The sequence below is a fragment of the Pleurodeles waltl genome, chromosome 3_1, assembly GCF_031143425.1.
Source record: "Pleurodeles waltl isolate 20211129_DDA chromosome 3_1, aPleWal1.hap1.20221129, whole genome shotgun sequence".
Taxonomy (NCBI): domain Eukaryota; kingdom Metazoa; phylum Chordata; class Amphibia; order Caudata; family Salamandridae; genus Pleurodeles; species Pleurodeles waltl.
Genome location: NC_090440.1, coordinates 711,001,332 through 711,016,150, shown reverse-complemented (window position 1 = coordinate 711,016,150; position 14,819 = coordinate 711,001,332). Strand labels below are relative to the sequence as shown.

Sequence of the window (14,819 nt, the reverse complement as noted above, 5' to 3'; positions counted from 1 at the left end):
TAGCATGGGCACTGATAGATTCTCTTCCAACTGGAGGGCAGGAAGAAGACCGTGAATAGTGACTACAAACAGCAGACTTGAACAATAAAAAAAAAAAAACAGGTTTGGTGATTTCACTAGAGAAATCAGAAGAGCCATTGATTAATAAGCACTAAAAATTGAAATCTTATTTGGAGTTTTTTTTTCAATAGAAGCAGAAGTGCCTGTGGTGGCTTGATGCCAGTGGAAATCGTAACCGCACTCCATGGGTGTCAGTCGCAGACTCTCGACAACAATTACTGCTGCGCCCTGGGTGGGTTCCTCACTTGTTTGGGTGGTGGGCTTGAGTTTGGGCCAGATACAGGACCAATGAAAGATCTAGTAATAAAAGACTTTGTTCCCGCAATAGACTGCACCCTCCATGAATCTGTGCCCACACAACCTCTCTTCATCAGGGCCAGAGACAGGCGTCTGAACACCGCTGCACCATTGGAGGCTGGCGCCCGAGTCCGCAGAGCTGGGGCAGTCTCAGCTGTGCTGCTTTCCAAAGACTGAGGGAGGGTGCCCACCGACAGGAGAAACAGCTCCGCCTTTGTCAGTCACGTCCAGCAGTTCTACCATGCCTCATCATTTAAGGGTACAATGTGGAACAGAAAATGCTGCCCAATTTTTTTTCCAACAGGCACTGGGAGCGGAGACACAGCCAGCACAAGAACAGCTAAACGCTACCATCTTTAATACTGACACATAGACTACCTTAGGAAAGTGAAAGCAGATTGGCTGCCCCAGCATCTGGGGCAGCATACGTTTTTCATTTCATATGTAATATTTAGCTATGTGCCTTGATTAAAGTACTTTTTCCTTTTACAAGCCAGCACTGGCTGAAGATATAATTACTAATTGTTGCAACATGCTTAAATTATTTCTGAATCGCTAGCCCCCTGAATAAGACCTGGTCTGCTCAATGTCCTTACCCTGAGGGTCAAATGCTAAAGGGGAGCACACAGTGCTTAGATCTGGAATCAATTACAAGAAGCCCCAGGACACAAGTGGCAAAAGGATCTCAGGCTTAACATCGGAGCCCAGTGAGTACAATACAATTGCCCTGGAATTTACAAAGAAGTTGACATGATGGCCAATCCACATAAAGCATCCGTAGCTTGATGCAGCCATCTTTCTACACCAACTACAATTTGATGATTCTCCCTTAGACTACAACCGGGTATTGCAAATTTATAGGAAGTGTGCAGAGGGAGTCAATAGGTCCAGTCTTGTGCTAACAAATGAGGTGTTCGTGTTGATGCAGACTTGGGACTCGCCCTGGTATTCTGTGGGGGAACCTTAACTCCTGCACCATGTTTCTTCATTATAAGGTCACGTTCTTTTCTGCTCACTCAGATTTTGTCTCCAGAAAGCCTAGGTCTGGGGAAAGTGTCCCGAACGGCAGGACGAGGGGGTGGGGATGGCTTTCTTGGAGAAAGAGCTTAGTTTAAAGAGCACTAGGAGGATGGGTCATTAGCAAGAAGTCAGTTTCCGAAAACTGGAGGAGAAGGGTCAAATATGGCCACACTATTTTCTAATACGGAGTCATGCCACGAGGAAATACAATATGGCTGCAAGTGTAGCAGGCTGCTGACATTCATAGACATGACAGTTCTCTCTACTGGGCTAGTTAGTGCAGTGTGAGGATACATCATAATACAAATATACAGGATCTTCTGCTTGTTGGGTGAATGATCCCATTCATTCATTTGGTAACACAAAGACACTCTTTGTGTAAGGGAGAGTAACATTTTATAACACAAAGTCATTTTAGGCAACTGCTGGTTAGCGATCAGCCCCTCTGTTATAGGATACACTACAAGTGATTCTTGTCGGAAGCTGACTCTGCACATTGATAAAGTACACCACAAAGATACAAGATAATGCTAGTAGGCAGAAAGGAGTGGCAAAGTTCCTGGGGCTTTTCTTGTCCAGCTTGGGGCACTGCCTGCTCATGCAGTTGTCCATGCTAGTTGGACAGTGCTCAAGCATGTTGATTCTCTGTTCCACTTTTTTATTTCTAGGTCGAGCACGCAAGCGCTCTGGCCTGTTGTAAACTATCTGTGGGCTTTTAACCACACCTATCCCTCGTTCATGGGCTTGCCTTTAAAAAATCTTTTGTCATCATTGGTAAATGCTTTACGTTTGTCCCTCCTTGGGGTGGTTTGGTTACCGCCTTGGCCACCAACCCTGTTACATGGATAATTGCATGTTTGCTGATACGTTTGATTGCGAGCAAACTTCTTTTTCCTTTTGTCTCTCTCCTTCTTGCTCATGCTCATGGTGGCCACCGCGCTTTGAAAGGGCTTGCTTATAACGGTTTTACTTTTCATTTTCAATTTATGTAGCAAGAAAGGTCCAGTTAGGAATTTACAACGTTAATAGCTCTAACTCGAGCAAACTCGAGACCCATTGCATTGCAAATGCTATTTTAATTTTTTGTTTCCTTGTTCCTGAAATGTTGCCGACTTTGCTCTATGTGCCAGAAGAGTTCTTTGTTCGTTTGCTAGCTTCCCATCTTTGCTAGATTACCATCTCCAGGTTTTAACAGTCTTGACCTGTTATAGTTGTGCCCTGGTATTTTGCTTCAGGCCCTTCCTTATTTTAGGCTTTTTTACACCCCACTGCACAGTTGTCCTTTACTCTTCTAGTTTGAAGCCTTTTCCCATTAGAGGTCCAACTAGTGTATACTGTGAAAGTCTAGTGTGAAAGGCAACCTTGCTCGGACGTAGATCAAAAAGTCTGAGTTGAGCCTTTTGCAATTACACGTGCTTTCTCTTCTCTCAAATCTGTATACATTTGAGGTTTCCTGCAACCCGAGGCGCTTCTGATAAAAGGCTCTGACCCCTAGATGTTGGCATCAGTGCCTGAACCCCGGGGTCGGAAGAGGCTGTGCTACAGAGACAGTCTTGCAACAACACAAGCGCTCAGGGACACCTGTCCTTCTGGATGCCTGGAATTCACCTCAGTACTTGCCAATCGGAGGGACACGAAACCTTAATTTCACAGGTGAGAATAAAGTCACCAGGGCAGTTCTTCAACATAAGTAATACAAAAGTACTAGGAAGGTGGAGTCCAGATTGTGCCAATGCAGAGCCTAAAGTTGCTTTTGAACACAGAAAAGGTGTCCCTCTAGACTTAAAATGCTCCAAACAACTTGGAGAGGGCTCAGCTTGCGTACTTTGAATGTGATGGTCACTTCATATAGAGTCTTCTCTGCTTCTCAACAAGCCAGTGTTTGGGAATCATTTTAGGATAAAGCCACTTAAACTTTGAGACACCGGGTGGAGGACGATCAGTAATGGCATCAGGGAGCTGCACTATGTTCTGGAAAAAGGGTCTATTCTCAATGTTATAACACACATTATTGTGTGGGCTTAAAATGAGATTCCCCAGGCTCCCAAAGGGTCTGGGATCCGAATCTGTTTGAGTGGCTCTTTAAATTAAACAGGAAGGCATGCCCTGGCCCCATTAATGTCCTCGCTCTTCCTAAAAGTGTGTTATGAGTGGAGTAACCTCACCTGGTGACAGCTCCACCCTCAGAGTCCTTCGTTTCCCCATTGTTCCTTATGCGGTGAAAGCACATGGATAAGTCTGCAAGCTACTGGGTGGGTTACTCTGCAGCTGAGTGTGGTCGCGGGGAAAGAAGAAGCGCAGACTCTATGGCAGCAGTTTCTGGAGATAAAGGACAGCGCAAGGATCCTGTGTGAATACCTCTCCGGGGTATTACTATAGTATGAGGGTTTCTGAAACCGTGGGTTCAAGGCCTAGAAGTGCATCTGAGCAGCAGAAGTGTTTAGTAGAAATGGCAAACATTCACTGGAGTGCAGAAAGGGCGGAATCTGCCATTTCCAGCAATCGGTCAGCAGTAGTGAACTTACCCCTCATTTCAATGTTTGCACTCGGTCTTCAGCACATCTGGGAGGACAGTTACTCAGATTGGCTCAAAGTTGTTTAAAGGCAGAAAGAAACACTGATTGGCAAAACCAAACAGGCCAATTAACAGCCGGACTTAGTGGTTGGTACTGCCAGCCCTTCCAAAATCCCCTTGATACATGGGGAAGGTATTTATTTCCTTCAGTGATAGAGTAGAAGGCAGCAGAGACGGACAGGCAGAGGAAGAAGTGTGGGTAAGATACAGAGCTGGAAGGCAGGGTAGAAGGGTACTGAGACAAGCATGTGGGGCAACTAAAGCGGCTTAGAGGACAAGAGTGGGTGACTAAGGGTGCTCCAGACAGGGGGTCAGTGTAAGATGCAGGAAGGCTGAACGGTGGTTAGAAGAGGTATAGGGCAGACAGCAGGAGGGATGGATAAAATAGAGGTAAGTGGGAAAGGGAGCCATACACATAACAGAGTATGGGTAGGCACAGGCAAACAGAAAACAAAACTTTGGGAGGTAGGCAGAGGGTGGTGCTAGGAGCAGGGTACGTCACATCACATCAGTGTGACTGTCCTTACCTCGCTTCTCACGCACGCCCAAGGACAGGACTACTGCACAGAAGACGTAGATTGCTCCAATGATGCCAGCTGCAAGCATGTAGGCCTTCCTCTGTAAATAAGAGTATGTATAAGTCAGCAACAGGAAGATCAAAGCATACACCAGATACTTAAGAGTCCCACACACAACCAATGAACAGTCACTGAAGGGTCCTATGCACCGCAGGTAGCCACCGAAGAAACTTAGGCACTAAGACCAAGCACCCGAAGACCCAACACACCAAAAGCAGCCACTAGGCATCCAAGTGGACAAGACCAGCCACCAAAAGATCCCACACAACAAAACAGCCACTAAAGAGATGAACAGACAGTGACAAGAAAGCCCCAGGAGTCCCAGGACATTGACTGAGCATGGAAGAGTTGAATAGGTAGTGTCAAGCCACTAAACATCAAGCGTGCCAAGACTATACACCAGCTCCTAATTGGTAACGACCTGTCACCTAAAGGTCCTACAAAAATGGACTATCCACCAAGGCACTAACAGGCACTAAAACAGCCACTAAAAGGTTAGAGTGGGACCACACACCAAATGGTCTTAGTCAGTGGCTTGCCGCATAAAGGGTCCTAAGCACTGAGACCATATCCAAAAGGTCCCATGGACAACCACCAAGACATTACAGGGACAGCAGCTAACCACTAAACTGTCAACACAGAGGGCAATCAACCGCCAAAGGACCACTGGACACCAGCCAACCATCCAAGGCTCCCCACAGAGCACAGCCAACCACCAAGGTTTCACAGATGGTGACCACTTACCAAACTGGACTGCTCCATAGTGCCCAGACTCCTAGGAGGTTCATGGATATCAACCTGCCACCACTGGCTCTTACAAATGACAACCTAGGGTTGCATGCACAGTGAGAAGCCACTTAAGTGTCCCATGGAGGGCCAACAACCAAAGACTCATACATACAGACAAACAGCCACCAAAGGATTCTCTAAAAGGAGAACAGCCACCACATGCTCTCACGAAGGAGAAAGTCAAAGCGCCACAAAGACATCAAAAGATAGCATGGATAATGACAAGACACCAGAAGGTCTAAGGTCAAGCAACCACGAAGTGACCTTTGAAAGAAACCTTTCACCAGAGTGCCCTCTAGGTTGTGACATGACTTCCATGGGTCCTGCAAACGAAAACCAGCCACCAGAGGCTCCTAAGGGTAGAGATCATGACAAAAGACTCCCACAGAGAGGAGATAGTCACCACAAGTCCCACAGAATATTGCTGCAACAGCGCCTTTGCAATAATAAAGTTGCTGGCACATGGTCCCTTTAACCCAGAAGGGAGCAAGTGATGGAGGTGAAATACATACTGTGTCGGTAATGGATTCTGTAGAGTATGTGCTGTTCACTTCCTCCAAAGACACACTGGTATTTCCCAGGGGCATCTTCAACTTGCTGGATATACATGGTGTGTCCACTTGCCCAACAATTTGCCCTTGAATCGCCGTCCCCAGTAGGGTGCCCAAAACCTCCACCGTCATTCCTGTAACAGAGAAATGAAACTCAAATGTGAATAGAAAGAGAATGCTCATCACAAAACCACAGTGAAAATAACACCCCCTCAAACTACACAACAACTGTTAAAGGTTCTAAGGTTTCTAGTCCAAGAGGAGAAATCACGAAAGTGAGTATGAAGTGCTTCCCTGGGCCATTCAGCGAAATAAATCCATTTCTCCCTATTCAGTACTGCATCACCACAAAATATAGTCAATAATTGTCCATTGGCCAGCACTGACTATTTTGTAGCCCTTTTTTGCTTATTTTAGGCCATGTTGCACAACAGCTTGCAGCAGACAGGTAGATGGGAAGCTGTACTAGGCCCATGCTCCAGACAGGACACTGAAGCCCGGGGAGGAGGCAGGACGGAGCAGGAGGGGCTGACCGATCGGAAAAAAGGAAACAAGAGAGACAAGGAAACCAACCGATGGTAGGCAATGAGCGGGCTCCCCATTGAGATTTTTTTTGTTTTTGCTTACAGGAGATTTCGCAACTACACAAATGCTGTGCAGGCAAAACCTATAACGTAGGTAAAGAGCGGCGGCAGCACAGCCTGTCAATTCCGTCTCTGCAGTTTGCAGACATGGTTGTTTGAGAGAGGCTTGTGGTATGCTGCACTGTGTGTACATGATTGAGGGAGGCGTGATACGCGGTGGCTCCGTAGCTACAGAGCATTGACATCTGAAGTTAGGAGCGGCGAGCGCTGATAAGATCGCGCTCCTGGCGAGGGGGGCTTCTCCGGCTGCTCACGAGGCGGTCCCTTTAAGGCCTTATTTGGAGGGACCGTGACTGGGCCTGAGCGGGGGCTCCCTGCCTGGGCACCGTCCCAGATCCCCTCAGCGCCCGTTCCTGCTTGTGTCCGACCCGCTGGTTACTGCCGAGGCAGGGCCTGAAAGCTGCTCAAGAAAGAAATAAACCGACCCACCATGGCCCAGCGCGCTTCAAAAACGCTTATCACCGAATCTTTCTTCGGCATCTCTTCAGAGTCTCACATTCCTCCCGCGTCACTCGCTGTTTGTCGTCGGACCCCTCCCTCCTTATCGCTTGCGATAACCCGGCCCCGAGCCCACCTCAGAAGCACGAATCTTAAGAGTAACTCTTTACAGCCTGCTCCCTTATCACAGGTCTAGGCAGAGGGAATGTCGCAAACATATACGGGGAGAGGATGTCGTAATGGCCGCAGCTCCCGGGCTGAGAATCCATGTTCAAGGCTCGGCGCCCGCTAAACATCCTAGGATTCTGGAGAATCACCTAATATTCCCATGCATACCAAAAATGAACTTGTGCTTGTCTAACATAACGAGTGCTCATGTAAAGCGCTCCATTACCTCCGGGTCAAGTGCGCACTATTTAAAACGCCAAAAAAAAAAAAAAACGTAACTAGTAGCCACCTGCTTTCCTTTGCAGGGCGCACCTCAAGCTCTAGGTCTAGACAGTACCTAGCAGCGCCTTCTGAAACACGGCTCAGTGCAGACACTGATACAACAGCAGTACTGGGGCATCACAGACCACACAAAGTGCCAGAGGTTGATGAAACGTCCTTTAAACAACACCCTTGATGAGGAACACGGAGCTTCTATAGCCCTGCAAGGTTCAGAACAGGGAGCTGCTGGAAATTCCATAATGGCAGATCTGCAAGGAGATCTCCATGAAGAGGAATCTTGAATCTGTCATGACCAGTCTCCTCCCAAAAGATGGGGCATGAATCAACCATACCCCTCCAGTGGCGAACCAGAGACTGCCATTCAAGTTGGACATTAACTGGCCAGACAGCTCCATGCATGTGCCAGAGACCTCCATAAAGACGGATCATGAATCTGTCAGATCCCACCATGTGTGCGCCAAAGACATCCACAAAAATGGTGCATGAACTCGCCAGACCCCTCCACATGTTCTGAGACTCTACAAAGATGGGAGGGCGTGAACCTATTACAGAGTCCGAGAACGTGGAACCGCTAAAATCAGGATATCAGGGGGTCAAAAACTTCAACGACAAAGGCGTGGAGGTACCAGAGACTAGCAATCCCTGTAAAGGATGACACTGGTATACTCCCAATATTGCCACTCCTGATGGGGTGGCATACAACCATCACTACAAACCTCGTGCATGCTTCGAGTGCAGTCACAGTTTGTTAGTAGCAATGCGATGATCGGCCACCTAAGGTGTGCTTTGCTGCGTGTGCAGATAGACATTAATAAGGTCTACATTGTTAGTATCTACGAACTGTGCAATGACGGAGCGTCTGGTCTTAAGACATTTTATAGTTACTTCAACCACTTGTGAACCTTATTCAGTATTGGCCTCCAAGCCCTTCTCCTGCCAGGGGCCTTGCTAACAGTTTGAAATGCAATTAACATATGAGATACACTCCTAAATAAACTCTGGCTGAGTCACCATGTACTAAACTTGCCTCAGTCCTTATGTGCAGTGCAGCACCTCCAGAGTGGTTACTATACTTCCGGATCACTTGATTCAAGAAAGTCTGAACTACTGCAAAATGACCAATGGCAGAATTAAAAAAAAAAGCCAATAAGCCTATCAGACTTAGTTTTTCATTCAAATTTAGGTTCATGAACACAACTGACTAGGTAACCCTATATTTTCCTTGTTTAAAATTCACACAAACTATTGAACATATGTATACAAAACTAAGTTAAGTAGATAAATTAATCCAAGCTCTATCTCCTTCCAAGTCTCAAGTAATTATTCATAACAAGCCTAGTACAGCACAGAGAACAACAAATTGAATAGGAAATATTCTAATGGCTTCCATTACCCGTTCTGCAGTTACCCCTCATTCCCTTGACGATTCCGCACCAAACATTCTAAGACCAACCTCAAGCGTGGTCAACATGATTACCAGTACAATCCATAAACTGCTGCAGTAAGAACTGAAACTCAGCCATAACTAAAGAATCGCTACTGCAGACTCTGTAAGTATATATTTACATATAGCACAGGAGCAGCAGAGGGCTTTACAAAGAACATCCAACAGCTGCTCAATCATCAGGTCCAATGTAGTATGAATTACAAAAAGCATTCTATGATGGGGATTGGTTTTGAGAGGGGAGAATAACATTTAATTGAATATTTGTTTACATATTGCAACTGATCAGATTTAAAATTTGAGGTATATCGTTTTTACAAATGGAGTGTCTAGTTGGCAGTCGGTTTGCACCCTGTCCAAATAGGGACTCTCACTCTAGTCAGGATAAGGGCGATACCCACTCAGATAATCCCTGCTCAACCCCTTGGAAGCTTGGCACGAGCAGTCAGGCTTATCTCAGAAGCAATGTGTAAAGCATTTGCACATAACACACAGTAATAACTGAATACACTACAAAAAGACACCACATCAGTTTTGGAAAAATTGCCAATACTTATATATATAAAACAAGACCAAATACGATACAAATCCAACATACAGTAATACAAATATGAATTCTGCAAGATTAACTCAAAAATACAGTTCCTTGAAGTCGATAGCTCCACCTGGGGCTATTACAGCGCAGGCCGGCCGCGGCGTTGCAGGCCAGCTACGAGTTCGGGAAGACCCACAAACAGTACCTTGGATTTGCAGGGTGCGTGATCCTTGCAGTGAGCTCTGGAGAATGGCATCACTGACGTCACAGTGTCGGTTCCGGAGTCGGTGCAGGAGTCGTCGGGCCCTTGAGGTCACACGCGTTGCAGATCGAACTCCAGGCTGACGAAGTCAGGTGCGCCGGCGTGGATGGCGCCAGGGCTGCAGTGCGAAGCGGGACGATGCGACGTGCGGTGCCCACAGGTCACAGTGCAGACAGCGGCTCGGTGACTATGTCGGTGAGACCAGGGCTGCGGTGTGAAGCGGGGCGGTGCGACGTTCGGTGTCCACAGGTGACGGTGCAGGCAGCGTCGTCGTCGTTACTGAAGCGCTGTCTTCAGTAGGCCCAAGCCAGCGGTGCGGGACGGGACAGGGCTTCGTGACCCTCACGAGCGGTGTCAACAGGCCACGGTGCAGGCAGTGGCCCCGGTGTCAGCAGGAGCGGTGGCGTTGGGGATGCCCAGGCTGCAGTGTGAGCAGGCGATGCCAGAGTGCGGGGCCCACAGGTCGCAGTGCGAGCAGCGGCTCGGTGAAGTCGTCCAATGACGGAGTCAGTGAGACCAGGGTCGCGGTACGAAGCGGGACAATGCGACTCCGTGTGGCGTCGGCAGGTCATAGTGCAGGCCAGCGGCGTCGTTGGCAGCATCACAGTGGTTTCTCCTCTTGAAAAGCACAAAACACAGTTCCCAGCGCTGCAGTTCCAGGAAACTGAAGTCTTTGGTGTCCCTGAGACTTCCAACAGGAGGCAAGCTCTACTCCAAGCCCTTGGAGAATTTTCTCAAGCAGGACACACTGCACTCTTTTCAGGCAGAAGCAGCAACTGCAGGCCAGTACAGCAAGGCAGCACAGCAAAGGGACAGTACTCCTCCTTCAGCTCCTCAGGTCTTCTCCTTGCAGAGGTGCCTTTGAGTCCAGGAAGATTCTAAAAGTCTGGGGTTTTGGGTCTTCTTCGTATACCCAGTTCTGCCTTTGAAACTTCAAAGCAAAGTCTCCAGTGTTTGCAAGATCCTTCCTTGTCCAGGCCAGGCCCCAGACGCACACCAGGGGATCAGAGACTGCATTGTGTGAGGGCAGGCACAGTCCTTTCAGGTGTGAACGACCACTCCTACCTCCACTCTAGCTCAGATGGCTTGTCAGGATATGCGGGCTACACCCCGCCCCCTTTTGTGTCACTGTCTAGAGAGGTGCAAAATAGCCCAACTGTCAAACTGAGTCAGACTGACAATCCACAAACATTCACAGAATTGCATAAGCAAGAAAATACCTACTTTCTAAAAGTGGTATTTTCAAACAGACAATTTAAAAACCAACTTCACTAAAAGATGTATTTTTAAATTGTGAGTTCAGAGACCCTAAACTCCACATTTTTATCTACTCTCAAAGGGAATCTGTGCTTTAAGGATATTTAAAGGCAGCCCCCATGTTAACCTATGAGAGAGATAGGCCTTGCACAGTGAAAACCGAATTTGGCAGTATTTCACTGTTAGGACATATTAAACACACTAGTATTTGTCCTACCTTAAATATACACTGCGCCCTGCCCCTGGGGCTACCTAGGGCCTACCTTAGGGGTGCCTGACATGTAGTAAAAGGGAAGGTTTAGGCCTGACAAGTGGGTACACTTGCCAAGTTGAATTGGCAGTTTAAAAGTACACACACAGACACTGCAGTGTCAGATCTGAGCCATGGTTACAGGGCTACTAATGTGGGTGGCATAACCAGTGCTGCAGGCCTACTAGTAGCCTTTGATTTACAGGCCCTGGGCACCTCTAGTGCACTTTACTAGTAAATCAAATATGCCAATCATGGATAAACCAATCAACAGTACAATTTCTATAGCGAGCACTTGCACTTTAGCACTAATTAGCAGTGGTAAAGTAAGCAGAGACAATAAACCAGCAAAAACAGACTCCAAAAAATAGGAGAAAGAAGGCAAAAAGTTTGGGGATAACCCTCAAAAAGGGCCATTTCCAACAATGGTAATATTGCGATTTATTCTTGTGGAACCCTCAAGCACTCCCTATAGAACTCAGCCCTTGAGATACTCCTCGAACACCACCACCTCCAACAGTTCAGCCAAATAAGGTTAGTCTAAACAGTGCATTCTTAGTCCCTCTGTAACCAGGTTAGGAAAGGGCGAGCACAGTACCATCGACCAGACTGCAGGGTCAGAAGAACGGTCTGCCAGCATGAGGCACCATATCAGTGATGTCCAGGAAGGAAAGATGGAAGAGAGGGCATCCAGTAAAAGAGGTGAGAGGACTCAACCACAAAAATGGAGAAAAAAAAAGAAATAGAGAAGTGAGGACCCTTCAGAGTCCATGCCCCCCGAAATTAACCTGTTTTGGATCCTTGACTTTGGAATGTATACTGTTGATCAATTTGAATTTCAATGCAAATGTTTTCTTCTATAAATGATCTGCATGCAATTGGATGATTATTGTCTATTTTCTGTATATCTCCAAAGCCTCTTTGCAAAGGCTTTGGAGACATAGACCTGCATCTACCAAGCACATCTGGTAAGCAGCAGCACATACCAAGAATTTCCTCCAGGCACGGGCAGGAGGTGGCACTGGCAGATGACGTGGGAAGCTAGAAGTGCAAGCAGTCGCCTGCACCCCTCTGGAATTTTGGGCTCAGAGCCCCCACATCCCAAGCAACAGTCTAGTCACAGCAGAGAAACCTCACCCTTGATTTGACGACAGTCAGATTTAATACGGGATCCCTTGGCAGCCTTACTTTCCCGCGCTTCAATGAACTCATTTCTGTGCCAAGAAGCATATCTGAGGTCATGGCCTGCATTTCATAATCACTGCACTCAGATGAACTTCCAGTTGGAATCAGTGCCTGCTTATGGGCTGTTGCGCAGCTGACGTGGAAGGTCGACAAGTCCAAATCTATGTGTGGGAAGAGCCCAAAAATCTGAGCACAGTCTCTTTGCAATGAATAGATTCTGCAATATCCTTTCCACCCTTTTTAAGGATAGGAGCATTGACTCTCTAGAGATCTGATCATAGACCTTTATCAAACTTAATGATCAGAGGTAACCGTATAAAACCCAAGGATCAGAGCACCAACTCTTATAAAAACTTTAAAGATCAGATCAAAGACCCTCCAAACTCCTCTAGGAATAGAGCACAGCCACTTATAAATACCGTAAGGATGAGAACATAAGATCCTCATAGGTCCTTTCCAAAGATCAGGGCGCAGATCTCGTCATAGGTCCTTTCAAAGAATCACAGATCACCTTATATGCCTTTTCCAAGGATCAGAGCACCAATTCTCATAGTTCCTTTGCCAAGATCACAGCACAGATCCTCATAGGCCCTCCGCAAGGATCATATCAAAGACCCTCCTAAATCACTAAGGATCAGAGCACAGATCCTCAGACTCCCGGCAAAGATCAGACATGCACAGCCCTGCTCACAGCACAGGCTTTCCCAGACCCTGAAAGTATCAGTGTTTAAACCTGCATAGACCCTCAAATAAGTACAACATGGACTTGTGTGTACTATCTAGGATACAGCATTGGTGCACCAACAATACAATCAGACTGGCTAACACAAATAATAATGACAAAGTTAAAATTGTTTAATTAAAAAATATTTAATGTTAGACATATAGCAAGTCTTTTGTTATGGACAGTGTTGAAATAATAACAATAACAATAATAAAGTCATTTCGAAAGCGAGTAGTTACTTCAACTGAAGTGTACCAATGAAGCTCCCAAAAGTCAAAACCAGTTGGCACACTAATGAAATAGCACAATTAGGCTGACCTAAACAGCAAGGTTTTTACATTTTTACAGAACGATAATTCCATGTTTTTCCTGTCTACTTTGAAGGGGAAGGGTGTTCCACAGCTTAGCTGATAAAAAACTGAAGGAGCAACCTCCAATACTCGCTCTCTTTGCAATGGGGATGCATGCCAACAGGGCCCCAGCACATCTTAGGCTCCTTGTAGGAAATCTAAAATAAAGGTTTGCTTTAGGCTTAGGGTCAGGCCTGAGATTAACACTAGTTTAAGGGGGAGGGGAGGGAGGGTGTATGGCTAGTGTTAATTGTAAGGTTCGAATTGGGATTAGGTTGGGACTATTGCTGGGCCTTGGTGTAGCGTAAGGGTAGGCAAAGATTCAGTAAAAGGCTGATGGACAGAACTGGGGTGTTCTGGCACCTACGGGAGCCTCATGAACGGAGTCTGCAAGAGACTTATCAACGGGGCTGGGATTTTACGAGGCGTGAGAATATGAAGGACAGAACTTCAACGTGAGACCTACAAGAGACCTTTGGACAGAAACTCAAGAAAATCGTGTGTTTTCTGAGTCTTGCACGAGGCTTCTGGGGAGATCTGTGGCCTACAAATGGCGCTTTACAGAACCGGGATTTTCTGAAGCAGGAAAGATACACATTGACAGATCAGGAATTTCCTTGGACACTGAAGGGCTCACTTACGGAGTTGGGATTTCCTGGGTGTGTTTGAGAGGCTCAGGAACAGAGTTGGGATTTTCCAGAACCTGTCAGACACACATCGCCTCAGAATGTTCTGGAAGTCTGTCAGGCAGAGCTGAGGCGTTCTGGGACCGAGGAGAGATCCCGGGGCCGAACCGGGACGTTCAGAGCTCTGTAAGAGGCTCGTTGTACTGGGCTGGTATGTGTTGCTCTCAGAGGTACTTGCATGGAAGACAACAATGCTGCAGAATGAGAGAAACAAGAACTAGGGAACAGAATGCACCAAGATAAGAATAGCTGGGAAGAATCTGTGTTTAGAAACAAAGTCAGACTCGGGAGGAAGGTGCTTGGAGAGGGGAGATGAGGGAACCAGCAAAGCAAAGTTATCAGTGGTTTACTTTAGGAGTGCTGGGGAGGAGACCGTGCAGGCGAAGTGAAGGGAAGAAATGAGACAGTGGGAAGTGATCAGAGAGCAGGGAGCAGCCCCCGCTGAGCGCTCTTGCACAGCAGCTGCACAGACGACGCCCTTTTTGGGAGGATTCTCCCCCATTTATTTGTGCAATATGAGCCACAACAGATTGTCTTTTTGCTACGAGGGCAGCACCCTGCCCACGACATCAGCCAGAGACCACACACCCACCCACCATCCATTGTCTCAGACGCGCACCCGCTGTGAGGGGACGCTGAAGGGTGATCCAGCTGACACGTGGTCTCTGAAGTGAGACATCCTTGTCACCCAAGGTGTAGCATAGTCGCACACACAGGGCGCAAA

The 14,819-nt window shown here is 47.1% G+C and overlaps 1 protein-coding gene across 2 annotated transcripts in view; it reads right to left on the bottom strand.

The window, feature by feature from the left end:
- MFSD2A (MFSD2 lysolipid transporter A, lysophospholipid) overlaps positions 1–14,819 on the bottom strand; it is an 89,827-nt gene that overhangs the window by 27,409 nt on the left and 47,599 nt on the right. For both annotated transcript variants that reach the window (XM_069223434.1, XM_069223435.1), the window contains 2 exons: positions 5,832–6,004; positions 4,480–4,570 (listed from right to left, as the gene is read on the bottom strand). In XM_069223434.1, the coding sequence (XP_069079535.1) occupies positions 4,480–4,570; positions 5,832–6,004 (264 nt within the window). The remainder of the gene's footprint in view (positions 1–4,479; positions 4,571–5,831; positions 6,005–14,819) is intronic.